The 14,492-nt window shown below is 37.8% G+C and overlaps 1 protein-coding gene across 1 annotated transcript in view; it reads right to left on the minus strand.

Moving 5' to 3' along the window:
- LOC309601976 (small conductance calcium-activated potassium channel protein 2-like) overlaps window positions 1–14,492 on the minus strand; it is a gene marked incomplete at both ends in the record, with an annotated part of 164,665 nt that overhangs the window by 43,946 nt on the left and 106,227 nt on the right. Inside the window, 3 exons of the mRNA XM_082335230.1 lie at window positions 1,293–1,362; window positions 6,653–6,780; window positions 8,309–8,419. Of these exons, the coding sequence (XP_082191356.1) occupies window positions 1,293–1,362; window positions 6,653–6,780; window positions 8,309–8,419 (309 nt within the window). The remainder of the gene's footprint in view (window positions 1–1,292; window positions 1,363–6,652; window positions 6,781–8,308; window positions 8,420–14,492) is intronic.

Raw genomic sequence — 14,492 nt, forward strand, 5'->3', positions numbered from 1 at the left:
TTGCAAAAAAAAAAAATCATATGAAGAGTATTAAGTGTCATATACAAATTATGAAATTGATTAGATACTCCCAGACACAGTAAGGGGTACTGGTGCGGGAGATAAGTGTGAAGTAAACTTTTTTTTTTTTTTTAATAATGCAAGATGAGTACTGGGAAAGGCTCCTGTGAGAGCACAGAAAGTAACAGTTTATAAAACAAAGACACTCTCTGTTCTACAAGGGAACCTGTAAATGATGGTAGTGCTAACTCAGACAAGCCCAAGAACTAAATGCATGCTGATAGCTAGGCTTCTGGGAAACCTTCAATGGTCATAACAACTGAAACCCCCCCAGAGATCATGACAGTCACAGTGAAATCTTTCCACCTGGCATGCAGAAACATGAGGCTATGAAGTTTGGATCCGGCTTATGCCTTCCCAGTGTACAAGTGCTTGGACTGAGGGTTCATACTGATGCAGTATACAGTGACTGCAAAACTGCAAGGTTGTGCTAGTTTTGAATATCTCCCTTTTTGTAGATATTCAAAAGCCATCTGTACGTGGCACTGGGCAACCGGCTCTAGGTGGCCCTGCTTGAGCAGAGAGGTTGGACAAGATGACTTCCAAAATTCCCTTCCAGAGTTCCTCTCTCGGACTGCTGAACCCGGCTTGATGTTTTTCCACTAACAGCTTGCAATTGAATAGTCTCTTTTAGTTGATCTCAAATAGCTTTAAAAAGAATAATCCTTATAATACATCAGCAAAGTGGGCAGTTATTATTCATTTTAAAAACTCGGAACAAATACAGACCTAAAGTTATTTGTCTGAAGTCACTGCTTCATAAGAGAACAGGAATGGAAAACCAGACTGCAGTGATCATGGCAAATGCTTGGGATGAACTGTGGTCTGTGTGAGAGCCTGTGAGCTATAGTCCCTCACAGCATAGTCTGTCTCCAGTCAAGGAGCCTCTTTATTATACAGGACTACACAAACATTGCCTAGTCAAAGTTCATCCCAAGCATTTGCCATGATCACTGCAGTCTGTTTCAGCAGCTCTCAGGATCAGCCCCTCAGTTATGAAATCTTTTCCAAATGTTCAAAAAATAAAAGGTACATTCAAACCTTCATCAGAGCCATAAACAAGATGTTTCACTTAATAAATGTTAACCCAAAGCAGATATATGTTTTCATTTTCTAGAATTAACAAACTTGTTAACAGTATTTGCATGTATAATTCATAACATTTTCACTTATGAACTCTTCATTTGGAAAGAATGAATGTTGATATAAAACAACAATAATTGTCTACTAACCTTTGCCAGGTCCACCAAAGTGTTGGCTTGATCGTTCAGTTTCCTTTGTTCCATTTTCACACTTCTTAATCTAAAAAGTGGAATTTTAAGTCAGATTTTTGTGTGTGTGCACACCTGTGTGGTCATCTTAGGACTTCTAAAAAACATGCATAAAACTTACAAGAAAAGATAACTGCATGGACAATGCCTCAAATGCTTTGTATAAAGTCAGAATTGATCATGTGTCTGGTACAATGAGAAGCATGCCTCCTCAACACCGCAAAAGAAAAAGAGCAAGGAAATGTCATGTCCTTGAGACTACTGTTTTCCATGGGTAAAGTTGCATTCAAAAAGGGAGATAACAATTTATCCAGACTATATGAAAGAAAGCCAAAACATTCCTCAAAGCCTCAGTATCATTACAAGTAGATATAGGAAGAAACAGAACAAATGTTTTTTTGTCATTAATGTTGTAGCAATCAAGAATCTTCCCATGCCTACATGACTAGATACAGGTATTAGCCCTGTTCTGTCAGAAATGGATTGGATTAGCAGGTGTTTTAACCTGATGGAAATACAGTGATAAGTGAGTTTCTCATTACTTTAAACAGAACTTCCATCTGACCGGCAGCTAAATAACCAACAGACTTGCCAATACATTTATTTTTCTTACTGCTCTGAACATTTGTGAATTTAAATATGGTTACATTTTAAACTTACATTAGACATACCTTTCCAATGCACTATTTAAACTAGACTGCTTTAAAAATTATGAAAGAAGTATCAAGGGTATATTTTCTTTTTACTGCTTAGCTAGCTGCATTATTATTAATAAGTGATGCACATACTCTGAAAGATATGTAATTGACCTTTCCTATGTGTTCCCTGGTAGATTTTTCTGATAGATGTTCTAAGCAAGAAATAGCTTTTTTCAAAAGCAACAAATCAATTTATAAAACATGTGATAGATGCCATGCAGTTTACTAGTAGCTCAATAGGCAGTCAAGCTATCCATTTGTTTAACTCTCAAATGAAAATAAGGTTGGCAGCATTTTGTGGCACATAGGTTGCTAACACATACTCCACCTAGTTCTCATTTATCATCTTAGCTATATATATCTTATAAAGCAAACATGACTGCACAAAAGCATATCAAACTGTTCTTGTAAAGCAAAAACTAAAACTCTGACAATGGCACAAAAGAGCTCCATGCCACTGCCAGCCTGTATAGTACAGCCACAGCAGTTGCAAAGAAGGTATTCTTTTTCACTTCAAGGCTTTGTATGTCTCAAAGTACTCCAACCGAACCCTAATGTGAAAAATCGTTTTGCTTTCTCTGAATTTTGAGTATGGGGGATGAAATTCTGACCCTATTTAAATTAATGACAAAACTTCCAAGGCCTTCAGTGGGATCAGGATTATTTCCTTAAACTCCTGGAAGCCAACCAATCTGTTCATCTCAAATAGCTTGATGTTTCCAAGATAGCTATAAATTATTTGAACCTGGATGCAGAATTGGAGGGAAAGCGTCCTATTCAGGGACATTTATTTTTCCAAACTAAACTGGGGAAAATGTATACAAATTACCACTTAAATTCTCAGAAGCAGATGAAAGCTGTTAAGTTCAACAATGTATCAAGTTTTGGGTTTTTTTACATTTTTTTTTAAATAAAAGCCTTTGGGGAGATACTCCAAAATCAGAAGTTTGTGTCAGATATTTAGTTACCATACATTTTCCTTTCACATCTAGGCTAACCTCCATGAAAAAGAATACTGTGAAATATTTTTCTTAGTATGTGGGAATAACTCTGTTAAGGTAGAAATCAATTGTTCATATAAAACTGAAATTCCAACAGCTTGTTATTGGAACGTCATACACTCTTCTTCCCCTGGAGGCTTCCTTCAGAGCACAATGTAAATGCAGTTTATAGAAACAGTGCTTTCAGAGGCTTCAAGCTGGAGGTATTCTAAAGCAAATATTATGGAGGAGTCTCCAAAGTAATGAGTTATATCATTACTGCCCCAGAACAAAATATTTACTCAGAGATAAGCATGTAATGATTTGACTAAGGAATGATAATCCTAGTGTTTTGGTGAGCACTCTCTCAAACAATTTGCAGAATATATATTTTCTGCTTTTCTTAAGATTCTTTGAAACATCTGTTTGCCAGTTAGTATGCCAAATTTTAAAATTTTGAGCAATCCATTGTTATAGAAAGAAAAAAAAGTACCAGCTGACGTCAATGTGATAATACCTAATGGTAACCGACCCAAAACCTGGCACAGACTGGAAAACGTATCTCTACATAATGGTAAGTCTTTAGCTGCAGCAGCCAGATTAAAATAAAAATGGCAGACTTTTGTTCTTAAATTCATTATGAGGAAATATGAAACATCTTGACTTTATGAACTTCACTTATCACAGCAAAAGATCATGATTCTGGATCGTGTTTCCATGGCAGCAATCAAACCATTGAAGTTCACAAATAAAGACTATTTTTTGCATGCAGACAGTGATAAATTCTGCAAATTTAGGAAGGAACAGCTCATACAACTTACTTCCGAGCTCTATTTTCATTTTGTTGAAATAAAAAGACAAAACAGAAGAAGACAAACTGTAAAATATACTAAAAAAAACCAAATGAGCACAGTGGGCTCTATTCAGCAGGTGGAAAGTCCTATGAACTTGCTATTGCTTCCAATCATTAACTGCTGCATTTGGAGTCTAATTCTCTCATATTCATGATGAGGGAATCCATGGTACCTTCAAACCTTGCCATTAACTATCCTCTGCAGATTTTCTTCTTTATACAATATACAAAATGTATTTTAATATTATTGTTTAGAGTACTGATTTCACCTTCACCTTATTAAGTGTGCACAAGAAAAAAAAAAGACTGAGACCAGCTGAAGGTAGCAGTCACAGACAATTTTTTTAGACCTTTTAGGGATGTGATTGTGAGTTTGAGACTGTTACCATTATCTACTCTGATTTCCTGTATAAAATTGGCCTTGAAACTTCACACCTTTTTTTCCTGTCTTCAGCCCAATGATTGGGAAGATGAGGGAAGGGAACCAGTAAAAAACTTAAGAATCCAGAAAGATGGAAGAGAGCCATTTGCTACTGTTAGGTCCCTTGTTCCCTTGAGAAAAGTTCAAAGATGCAAGGGGAGAGAAAACAAAATTGCACAAAATACTCTTCTGCAGCTGGAAGAAAGACGACTGCTAGAGCAACGTTTCTATCCATGGTCCATTCCTCAGCATACTGAGAAAATTATCCAATTTTCTTGCTTAAATACAACAAGTTTTGCAATGGGAAGCAAAGTGCTAAAGGACAGAGGGAAATGTATTATTAACGTAGGTGTTCGAAGTTTGGCTGACACAGCTAGGAAAATATCACTGGTGCCACCTTCTCCACCCCACCCCCTACATGATTAATGAATTTTTAAGGCAGGTGCAGAACACCACTTTACAACTTGTGAAGCTCTTCAGGGTTGAATGATATATAAAGCTGCAGATCAAACATCTTATGCTTTTTAATTTAGATTCCTCTTTTCATGCACAAGTGTGTGTACATGCACACACACACACAAAATAAATAGCAAGGTTAAAATGTTATGGAGTAACAGGATGACAGAACTGATAAAAAAAACTTTTTATCTACCCAAAAATGCCTCAGCTTTTGTGGACTCTATTGCCTCAAGTTTTTCTAAAAGAGCACAGTAACATTTAACCCTGAAAGTTTGCTAAATATGATACAGTAATTAAGGTTTGTAGAATACTTCATATCTTCAATGCTTAGCTACCTAGTCCTTACAACATTGCTATGAGACAGAGAACCAATGACTGTTATCCTCAATTTACTAATAGGAAATTTGATAACCTAGCCTTCCCTTCCTCTCTTTTATGCAAGATGATGACACATAGGAATCTTTTTCAGGAATGTAGGTGGGCCAGCTGGATGCTGCCCCCCAGCTCTCCTCACAGCCTGGGTCACACACAGACCCATACTTAGAAATTATCAAAACATCAGTTCAAAATGAACCTTAATCGATCTACATCTTCCCAGTATGTCATGGAAAACCCATTTCACAGGTCATACAAAAGGCTGCCACAGGCTGGATAGGGATCTCAAATAGAACAGACAAATAGCAGCATGGGTCCTGGACGTTCCTTATGATGATTCTGTGGCTGCTGGGGACAAAAGTCTTTTTATTTCTCCCATGTAGTCCAAGGAAGAGTAACTGAATCACTGTACAATTTTAGCTGGCTGTGACTTAGAAAACTCCTACAAACACCCTCAACAATTCTGCATTACCCTGTGCTGCACATAACCGGAGTATTTTCTTTTCTAAATAGATACTACAGTAAAACCTTATCTTTGTCTTACTCTGAAAGAAAGAGAAAATTCAAACTCAAGAGCATGATTCTAAGAAGGGAGAGAGTGCATGTGTGAGGGAAGGAGAGTGCATGCAAGAGAGGAAGAGCGCGCAAAGAGGAGGAAGAGCATGTGCAAGAGAAAGAAAAGGAGAAAGAGGGAAAGCAGGGGGGGAGAGTGAGCAAGAGAGCAAGAAAGCAAAAGGGAAAAGAGATAGAAAGCGAGAGCAATAAAGAACAAGTGTCAATGAGGGAAGGGGGGGAGAGAAGTGGGCAAGAGAGGAAGAAAGAGAAAGAAAGGGGGTGATACAGAGGAACAAAGAGGAGGAGAAAGAGAGAGAACAAAAAAACCAGAGAGGCCGAGAGACAGGACACAAGACAATGTAAAGGAGGGAGATGGGGGGGGTCCGCTGATTTTGTCCGGAAAGAAGCAGGAGCAAGAAAGAGGAAGGAAGAGAGAGAGAGAGAGAGAAGGAGAGAACAAAACAGAGAGAATGAAAGGGGGAAAGCAAGCAAGAGAAAGAGATAGAGACAGAGAGAGAAAGACAGGGAAGGGGAAGAGAGAACGACAGGGAGACACACGAGAGATGGAGAGAGATTAAAAGGGAGAGAGGGGGAGAAAGAGGGAGAAAGAAAAAGGAGCAAAGAGGGGGGGAAGAGAGAGAGGAGAAAGAGTAAAAGAGAATAAGAAAATGAGAGCAAAAAGACAGAACAATAAAGAATGAGAGAAAATGAGAAAGAAAGAGATATTGAGACACAGAAAGAAATGGGGGGAGAGAGAGAACGAGAGAGAAGAAAAAAAGAAAGAGAATGCGAAAGAGAATGAGAGAGTGAAAGTGAACAAGAGGGAAAATGAGAGAGAAAGAGGAAGAGATACAGAAAGGGAATGAGAGAAAACAAGAGGCAGAATGAGAACAAGAAAGAGAGAATGAGGAAAAGAGAATGAGAGGGGAAGAGAGAAAGAGAGTGCTTGGACAGGACAAACAAAGTAAAATTGTACTTACTGATGAATAGCTTGCAAGAATTTTCGTTGATGTTTCCTTACTTTTGCATGGTCTATCTTTTTAACCAGCTTTGTGCTTTTATAAATTAACCATGTTTCCCTGAGTACATTGGCTGCTGCATTTTTCACCTGTTTCATAAAAGAAAAACACCAGGCTGACAAAAATAGCATTATGTTATTTTTTATCTTTTCGAATGTAAAGTCCTAAAGCACTTAAGACTGCCTAACTGTGGGAAGTGGGTACATGAAGAAGCTGCAGCAGTGAGGCCAGAAAGCAATTATCAGACCAAAGGGATTGCTGAGCAATTTCCATGTTGTTTATAAAAAAGTGATATTGCAACAAGCTCTCTTTGCATCTGGGAATGACTTCTCCCTTTTGAAAAGAGTTAGGACCATTTATTGTTTATGACAATATAAATTACAGTGAAAGATAATTAATTTCTTATCTGTATGGCAATTGACTAGATGCATTTTATAGGACCATAAAATTTCTCTCTTTCTTGTTGTATCATTATTACCTTTGTTTCTCTTAGCAATTTAACAGTCTCTTAAATTTTCAGAGCTGTTAGAACAGGTTTTTTTGTTTGATTTGTTTTTTATATTTTTCCTTATTCTGGTTTCTTTCTTACCATTCTTAGAGGACATGAAAAAACAACTTGTCAATAAATGTAGCCAGTGCTCTATTTGATGAGTGCTTTGAATTTTTTTTAAATGAGGCTTTCTATAAAATGTTAAACATAAGAATACCTACAGTTCCTTCCTAGACCCTCCAATATTCCCAAGAATACTTGAAAGCAATAGACAAAGAATTTCAATGCAATGTTGATTAATGACAGAATTACTATACTACTTGCAAAGGCAAACAGTTATTATTGATCTGTATTTTCTCTCCCTCAGGCTTTATATCATGCCAGTCACTGCAGTATCAGAACTAATCCAATGTATAGGTAAAGACATTTTAGGAATGCTATGCAGTAGCTCTTCCCAGCAGGAGCTCCCAACCTTGAAACCATAAAAGCATTGGAGAACCTTGGTCCTGACTTCAGTGGAAGCAGAATCAGATTTCAGGGACTTCCTCAAGATCTCTGGTCCTTGCATTTCCACAAGATCTGGCTATCTTCAGGCTGTGAGGAAACTTCTCTAGTATCTGTGTGATGGATTTGTGATCTGAGGTACATCTCAGATTTGGTTGCTTGTTTTGTTTGCTTTTCATTTCATTTGAGTTTCATGAGTCTGAAACTACCAAAACACCACTTGGATACACTATTAAACTGATATTTAGATTTATATGAATGATAGCTGAATAGAATAAACCTTAAAATTCTCTATATTCTTATATTCTGCATGAAAGTTTGTCAGTTTAATATATTAGTCTCTAGTTTCACAGCTTTTAACTGTTGGTTACATCAATTATCTTCCAGCTGCAAGGACCCTCTATAGAAGAATATTCAAATCCTCAAAATCTTCTGGGAACCTACTGTTGCCCTCAACTTAAAAGAGAAGATCAGGGCATTCAATTCCTCCACATAACATCTTGCAAAATCACACCCATGAAAAAGTTCAATAAGAGAATGGAGCATGAAATAATTTAAAACAAATGCAGAAATAAATTTAACACACATTTTCTTTTCAGTTGTGAATATAAAGTGCGACTTACTCTTTTAGTTAGCTGGGTGTCCATCATGAAATTATGCACATGTTTTTCAGCTTTGGTAAGTTCTAACTTCCTTGCAACCACAGCTACCACCAGTGCAGTGCACCCAGCACCCTGAAAACAATAAAACAAACCCCCAAGATGTTACTACTGCATTTTTGCAGAGTTTTTAATGGAAGCTTCTCCTTTGCTGTAGAAATATGGCAGGCATCAGGTGACTGATCCCTGATAAACATGCTACAGATATTTCAATTCAGAATAATAGAAGTCAGCAATTGCAGGCTAGTAAACTGCCAAGGCATCAAAATAATTGGTCAGCAGCATTATTTAAAAGTTCTGCTTTTTTTCCTTCAGGGACTGAAAATTCAAACACATCCCACTTCTAGTGCATAAACAAAGGGGGTGATCAGAACAATTTTAAACCCCAGAATATTAGTAAATAAATGCAGAATACCCTGTTCTTAACAATTATCTCGAGTGTACAGGAATTGCTAAAGAAGAAATCAGATTACATTAGTATTTTTCACACAAAAAAGAAAGTTTTCTTAGGATGTTCTTTAAGACCTAAACTTAAAGTTATCATAAATTTAGTATTTCACCACTTTAGTATATGTACAGTACACCAATGGATGGTTGCAGTATAGGTATTGGTTCTTATCGATCAAGCATGGACTGCCAATACCCCGAAAGTATGATGGGGATGAGAATCATAGAATCGTTAAGGTTGGAAAAGACCCTTAAGATCATCAAGTCCAACCATTAACCTAGCACTGCCAAGTCCACCAATAAACCATGTCCTCAAGCACCACGTCTACCCGTCTCTTAAATACCTCCAGGGATGGAGACTCAACCACTTCCCTGGGCAGCCTGTTCCAATGCCTGACTACCCTTTTGGTGAAGACGCTTTTCCTAATATCCAACCTAAACTTCCCCTGGTGCAGCTTGAGGCCGTTTCCTCTGGTCCTATCACTTGTTACTTGGGAGAAGAGACCGACCCCCACCTCGCTACAACCTCCTTTCAGGTAGTTGTAGAGAGCGATAAGGTCTCCCCTCAGCCTCCTCTTCTCCAGACTAAACAACCCCAGCTCCCTCAGCCGCTCCTCATAAGACTTGTTCTCTAGACCCTTCACCAGCTTCGTTGCTCTTCTTTGCATGTGCTCCAGCACCTCGATGTCCTTCTTGTAGTGAGGGGCCCAAAAGTGAACACAGTACTCGAGGTGCAGCCTCACCAGGGCCGAATACAGGGGCACTATCGCCTCCCTGGTCCTGCTGGCCACACTATTCCTGATACAAGCCAGGATGCCATTGGCCCTCTTGGCCACCTGAGCACACTGCTGGCTCATGTTCAGGTGGCTGTCAACCAAAGAGAGGTATGCTATACATAATAATGAGTATAGTCCATATATTGAATGTATTCCCTGAGCTAATATAGTACATGGAGTAAATAAATTAATGAACATCTATACATAGAATGTTGGGGGAGGGGGGGGAAATGTGCCAAAGGAGGTGCTTTCTTTTTTTTTTTTATTCTGCCTTTTTTAAAAAAAAGAAGAAACAATATGAGCAACAACAACTTTGATAAATGGAGAGAACAAACACTAATTAGAAAATATTCTTTCTGAAGATAAAACTTTTTGAGAATTTTTCATAACTTAATGAGGAGAAAAGAGCTTTCAGGCATTTGCATTTGTAGAACTGGTATGGGTAATAGGGTTTATTCTAGATATTAGGCACTTATATTTAAACCATTTATTCTTTTATGCTTAAATATTGTTTTAGTATCTAATGCATCCCTTTGAATGTCCATGTTTGATCTGACATGGAAAGAGTCTTAAAAACTGAACAGCAGTAAAACAATATGCCTATCCCCTATCTTTGACCTCTAATGATGACAGTGATTCAGAGCACCCAGTCTAGGTAGCCAAAAGTTTTAAATAGCTAATGAGGACATGTGTGGGCTTCCAGAAGGTGTTCAGAGCTCCTAAGATGGATCTTTAACTTTTAGATAATGAAGCTCCTTCTGCATCAATGCCAACTTTATGGAGCTGTGGGAGGTAAAGAAAAGCTGAGTTGCCCAGGTCTATCTGGGAAGATCTGCAGACTTACAATAGAAACTGATTTGCAGAATAAAGATCTGCAGAGCATTTTGCAAGCATATTATGCTGTGAATGCATTATTCTGATCCTGCAAAGACTTAAATATAACTTAAAAATACTATTTAAATTAATGTACTTAGTTTTAAGCATGGTGAATGGGCCTGTTTGTGATATTATGTCAAGATACTTTTGCTGAGAGTCATTAAAAATGCAGGGATTAGCAACATACTCCAAAGTAACTGATAAAAGGAATCAGTATCTGGAATGCAGTGAAAAGAAGAAGTTCAGGAGCAAGAGAAAGCTGAATTTTCCAATCAGTGAGACTAAACTGAAGTATGCATGAGGCTTTTCAATTTGTAATACAGTAAATATGCCATGTGCTTCTTGTGAGAGATACCTTGTTAATTGTAAACAATCATTCAAAGAAAAATCTATATTCAGTTACAGAAGCACTTTTGGTGATCTGCCATAATGCTACTTTCTCCTTTTGGTGACCTAATATACTGACTACTGTGAAGAAGCTTATGTTTTGGAAATAAAAATTCATTAAAGGAATTTGTGGTACAAGATTCAAACAAGGAATGATGAAAAGGAATTTTGTATCAGGAGTAAGAAAATTAAACTCATGGTATTTTGTGCTTTCCTCAATATAAGTTTATATCCGTCTTTTCTTGGACTGGATTCACATGTAGAAGTACTTTTCAAAACCAGGTATTAGAAAGAAAGAATTATCAGAATTACACAGATAAAATATCTGTAGTGAACTTTAGAGTAAATTATTAAGAAATTGAACCAGAGTGTTCAGTGGTGTCATCATTGGTTGTTTGCTTTAAAAAAAAAGGAATATAAAAGAATTTTGCAGACTATTATAAAATCCTGTTGATGTGAATAGTCCCATTACATCTAACACCCCCTGCTTGCATAAAGCTACAGAAAAAAATTATTTCTTTCAGGTTCCTGAGTCCTACTGCGTAACAGAGAATTGAGAGGTGAAAGATGACAGTTGCTCTTTCACAGCAGGATAAACCAGCTCAGTACTTGTAGTCAGATCTTAACTCAGAGTTAATTGTCACAGATTGGCAAGAATTTTCAATATGGAACTATAGTTCTTTGAAAAAGTTACACAATCTAGAGGAGGAAAAATTTAAAAAAACCTTACAAATATAAAAAAAATATGTTTTTGTAAGCAAGAAAAGAGCTAGTTCATGCTGGCAAGACAAAAAGCAATGCATTTAAGCTGCAGAAAGGGTATTTCACATTCAGTAACAGGAAAAATATTTGAAATTATACATGAAAAATGGGAGAATAGAAAAAATATCTTCAAGAAAAAAATTCTGATACTTAACTATTAAATCCCAGTATTATTAATCAATACATCTAATCCTGCCAATAGTGTAAATGAGATGGCCTCATGACCTTTCAAAAATCTCATCTAGCTGAGGACTGAGCTAGCACAACAGTAGCACTATATCCATCTTTTCCTTTGGTAACTCAAAAGAGATGAACTTCACAAAAACAAAAGCAGAACTGTAAATACTGTGCATAGGGCTTATTAATTATTTCCAGTCACAAAATACCACCATCTGTTAAGAAAGCACTCCCAAGGCATGCAACCATGCTGCTCATCTAGGGCGGAAAAATACTGTGAAGTCATTATCTTTCCCAAGGACAGAAAAGGTATTGGAGAAACTCTTGAGCTTTTTATAACGAAGCAATGCCTATGGATGTAACTTATGTTCATCAGTTATATACTTTATACCAAAAAGGCAAAGCCTTTATTATAAATAGGCCTAAAGTGCATGCTGGTTTTCAGATTATGAAAGGTAATGTATTTGGTTTGTGGAATTTTGGGTGTTTGGGAGAACAGTTCTTCTGTCTTGCCTAGCACATCTCTGCTCTGACTTTCTGCATTACTGTCTTTCTGATTTCTAGGGTAAATTATATTTTTAATTAATCACTTCAGAAATTGAAGCTGTCAGTGACCTTTTAAAATGACTATACATACACAGCACAGTGTTAGATGAACATTGATTTTTTTATTTTTTTTTCCCCCCTCCAGTGTGAAGTTTAGAGAACGAGTTTTCATACTGAGAGGATAATTATACTTGAATTTTGTTTCTTAAGGTTTTAGAATTAAGCCTTTTGATCATGAGCTTTTTTTTTAACTATTAAAGTCCAAGTAACCAAGCAAATATGTGCAGAAATTCACCTTTTTATTATTATTATTATATACTGTAGTAATAAAGTTTGTTTGAAGTGCATGAATAAAAAGTTAGTGAAATTACAGGAGGAACAATCTAATATAGCAATAATAAGTGCATTCACTGTGCATCTGGGGGGGGAACAGTTTCCACTCATTTTGGCCTTAAATGCTGTGTCCAGGTTTCCAGGATTCCAACATCAGAACCCAGATAACACTGATTAGAACCATAGGGCTTTACAATAAAAGCTAAAATATTGACCATATGATGGCAAAAAGTCTTTTTTTTGTGTGTTTAACTTATTCTCTTCTAGCTACTCTCTGATGAAGTTGGTGGTGCTGTGGAGGAGGATCTCCTTCTTCTTGACAAAGACCATGATCGCTCAGCACTGTAGGCAACATGTTTATAATTTTGTATCTGAGCCTCGAGGAGATCCCTCTGTTGTTGGCTGATTGTCTGGCTAATCAGTCCAGGGAGAGCTTGAATGCTACCAATTAAAGTTTCCAGTTTAGTTTCCAGAGTAACAATTCTCTTCTCAAAATCTTCACTTCTTTCATTTAAGTCAGAAATCATGTCATACATGATGTTTTGAGTCTGAAAGTAGAAGGTTGTAAAAAAGGTTTAGAGAGATCTTACAGATATTGTAACATGCAGTGCAACTCTACAAGGGTTCTTAAATGCTTTTGCATTTCACAAAAAGAAGATATGAGTAGTCGAACAAGATCTAATTTTACTTGCAGATGCATGACAGACTCCCTGCTGGTGCTAAATTTATTGAGCAGAAATGTAACACTGATATTTTGAGTAGCATTTTAAATGTCAAGCTCTTATTGAATTCAACAAAACACCAGACCTTTTTAGAAGTGTAGATGCTTAGAAATGCACCATCATAAGATTTGTGAACAGAATTAGTTGTGTAAGTCACAAGGAGACCAAAGGTTCCAAAGCACAGTGATGCGCCCTTCACTTTTCTCTATTATTTCCTCTGTTTTTTAAACACCTTCATACTTTTAAAAAGAAAACAATTTGCTTGTTTTCTCCTTAAACTGTGCTTGAACCTGTTGTAATAAGAGTAGTTGGGCAGATGGTTTTTGAAATGTAGAGCAAGGAGTAAAAACTCAAGTGTACGCTCCTCTACTGCCTGACCACTTCAGGGCTGACCAAAAGTTAAAGCATGTTATTAAGGTCATTGTCCAAACGCCTCTTAAACGCTGACAGGCATGGGGCATCGACCACCTCTCTAGGAAGCCTGTTCCAGTGTTTGACCACCCTCTCGGTAAAGAAATGCTTCCTAATGTCCAGTCTAAACCTCCCTTGGTGCAGCTTTGAACCATTCCCACGCGTCCTATCGCTGGATACCAGGGAGGAGAGATCAGCACCTCCCTCTCCACTTTCCTTCCTCAGGAAGCTGTAGAGAGCAATGAGGTCACCCCTCAGCCTCCTTTTCCCCAAACTAGATAAACCCAGAGTCCTCAGCCGCTCCTCACAGGACATGCCTTCCAGCCCTTTCACCAGCTTTGTTGCCCTCCTCTGGACGCATTCAAGGACCTTAAGATCCTTCTTAAATTGAGGGACCCAGAACTGCACACAGTACTCAAGGTGAGGCCGCACCAACGCTAAATACAGTGGGATAATCGCCTCTTGTGAACGGCTGGTTATGCTGTGTTTGATGCACCCCAGGATGCGTTTTTCCCTCTTGGCTGCCAGGGCACACTGCTGACTCATATTGAGCCTGCTGTCTGTCAGCACCCCCAGATCCCTTGCTGCAGGGCTGCTCTCCAGCCGCTCCTCTCCCAAACTATACTTGTGCCTGGCATTACTCCGTCCCAGGTGCAGAATCCGGCATTTGTTCTTGTTAAATTTCATGCCAGTGATGATTGGCCAATGCGC

This window comes from Platalea leucorodia, assembly GCF_965183815.1.
Source record: "Platalea leucorodia genome assembly, chromosome: W".
NCBI lineage: Eukaryota > Metazoa > Chordata > Aves > Pelecaniformes > Threskiornithidae > Platalea > Platalea leucorodia.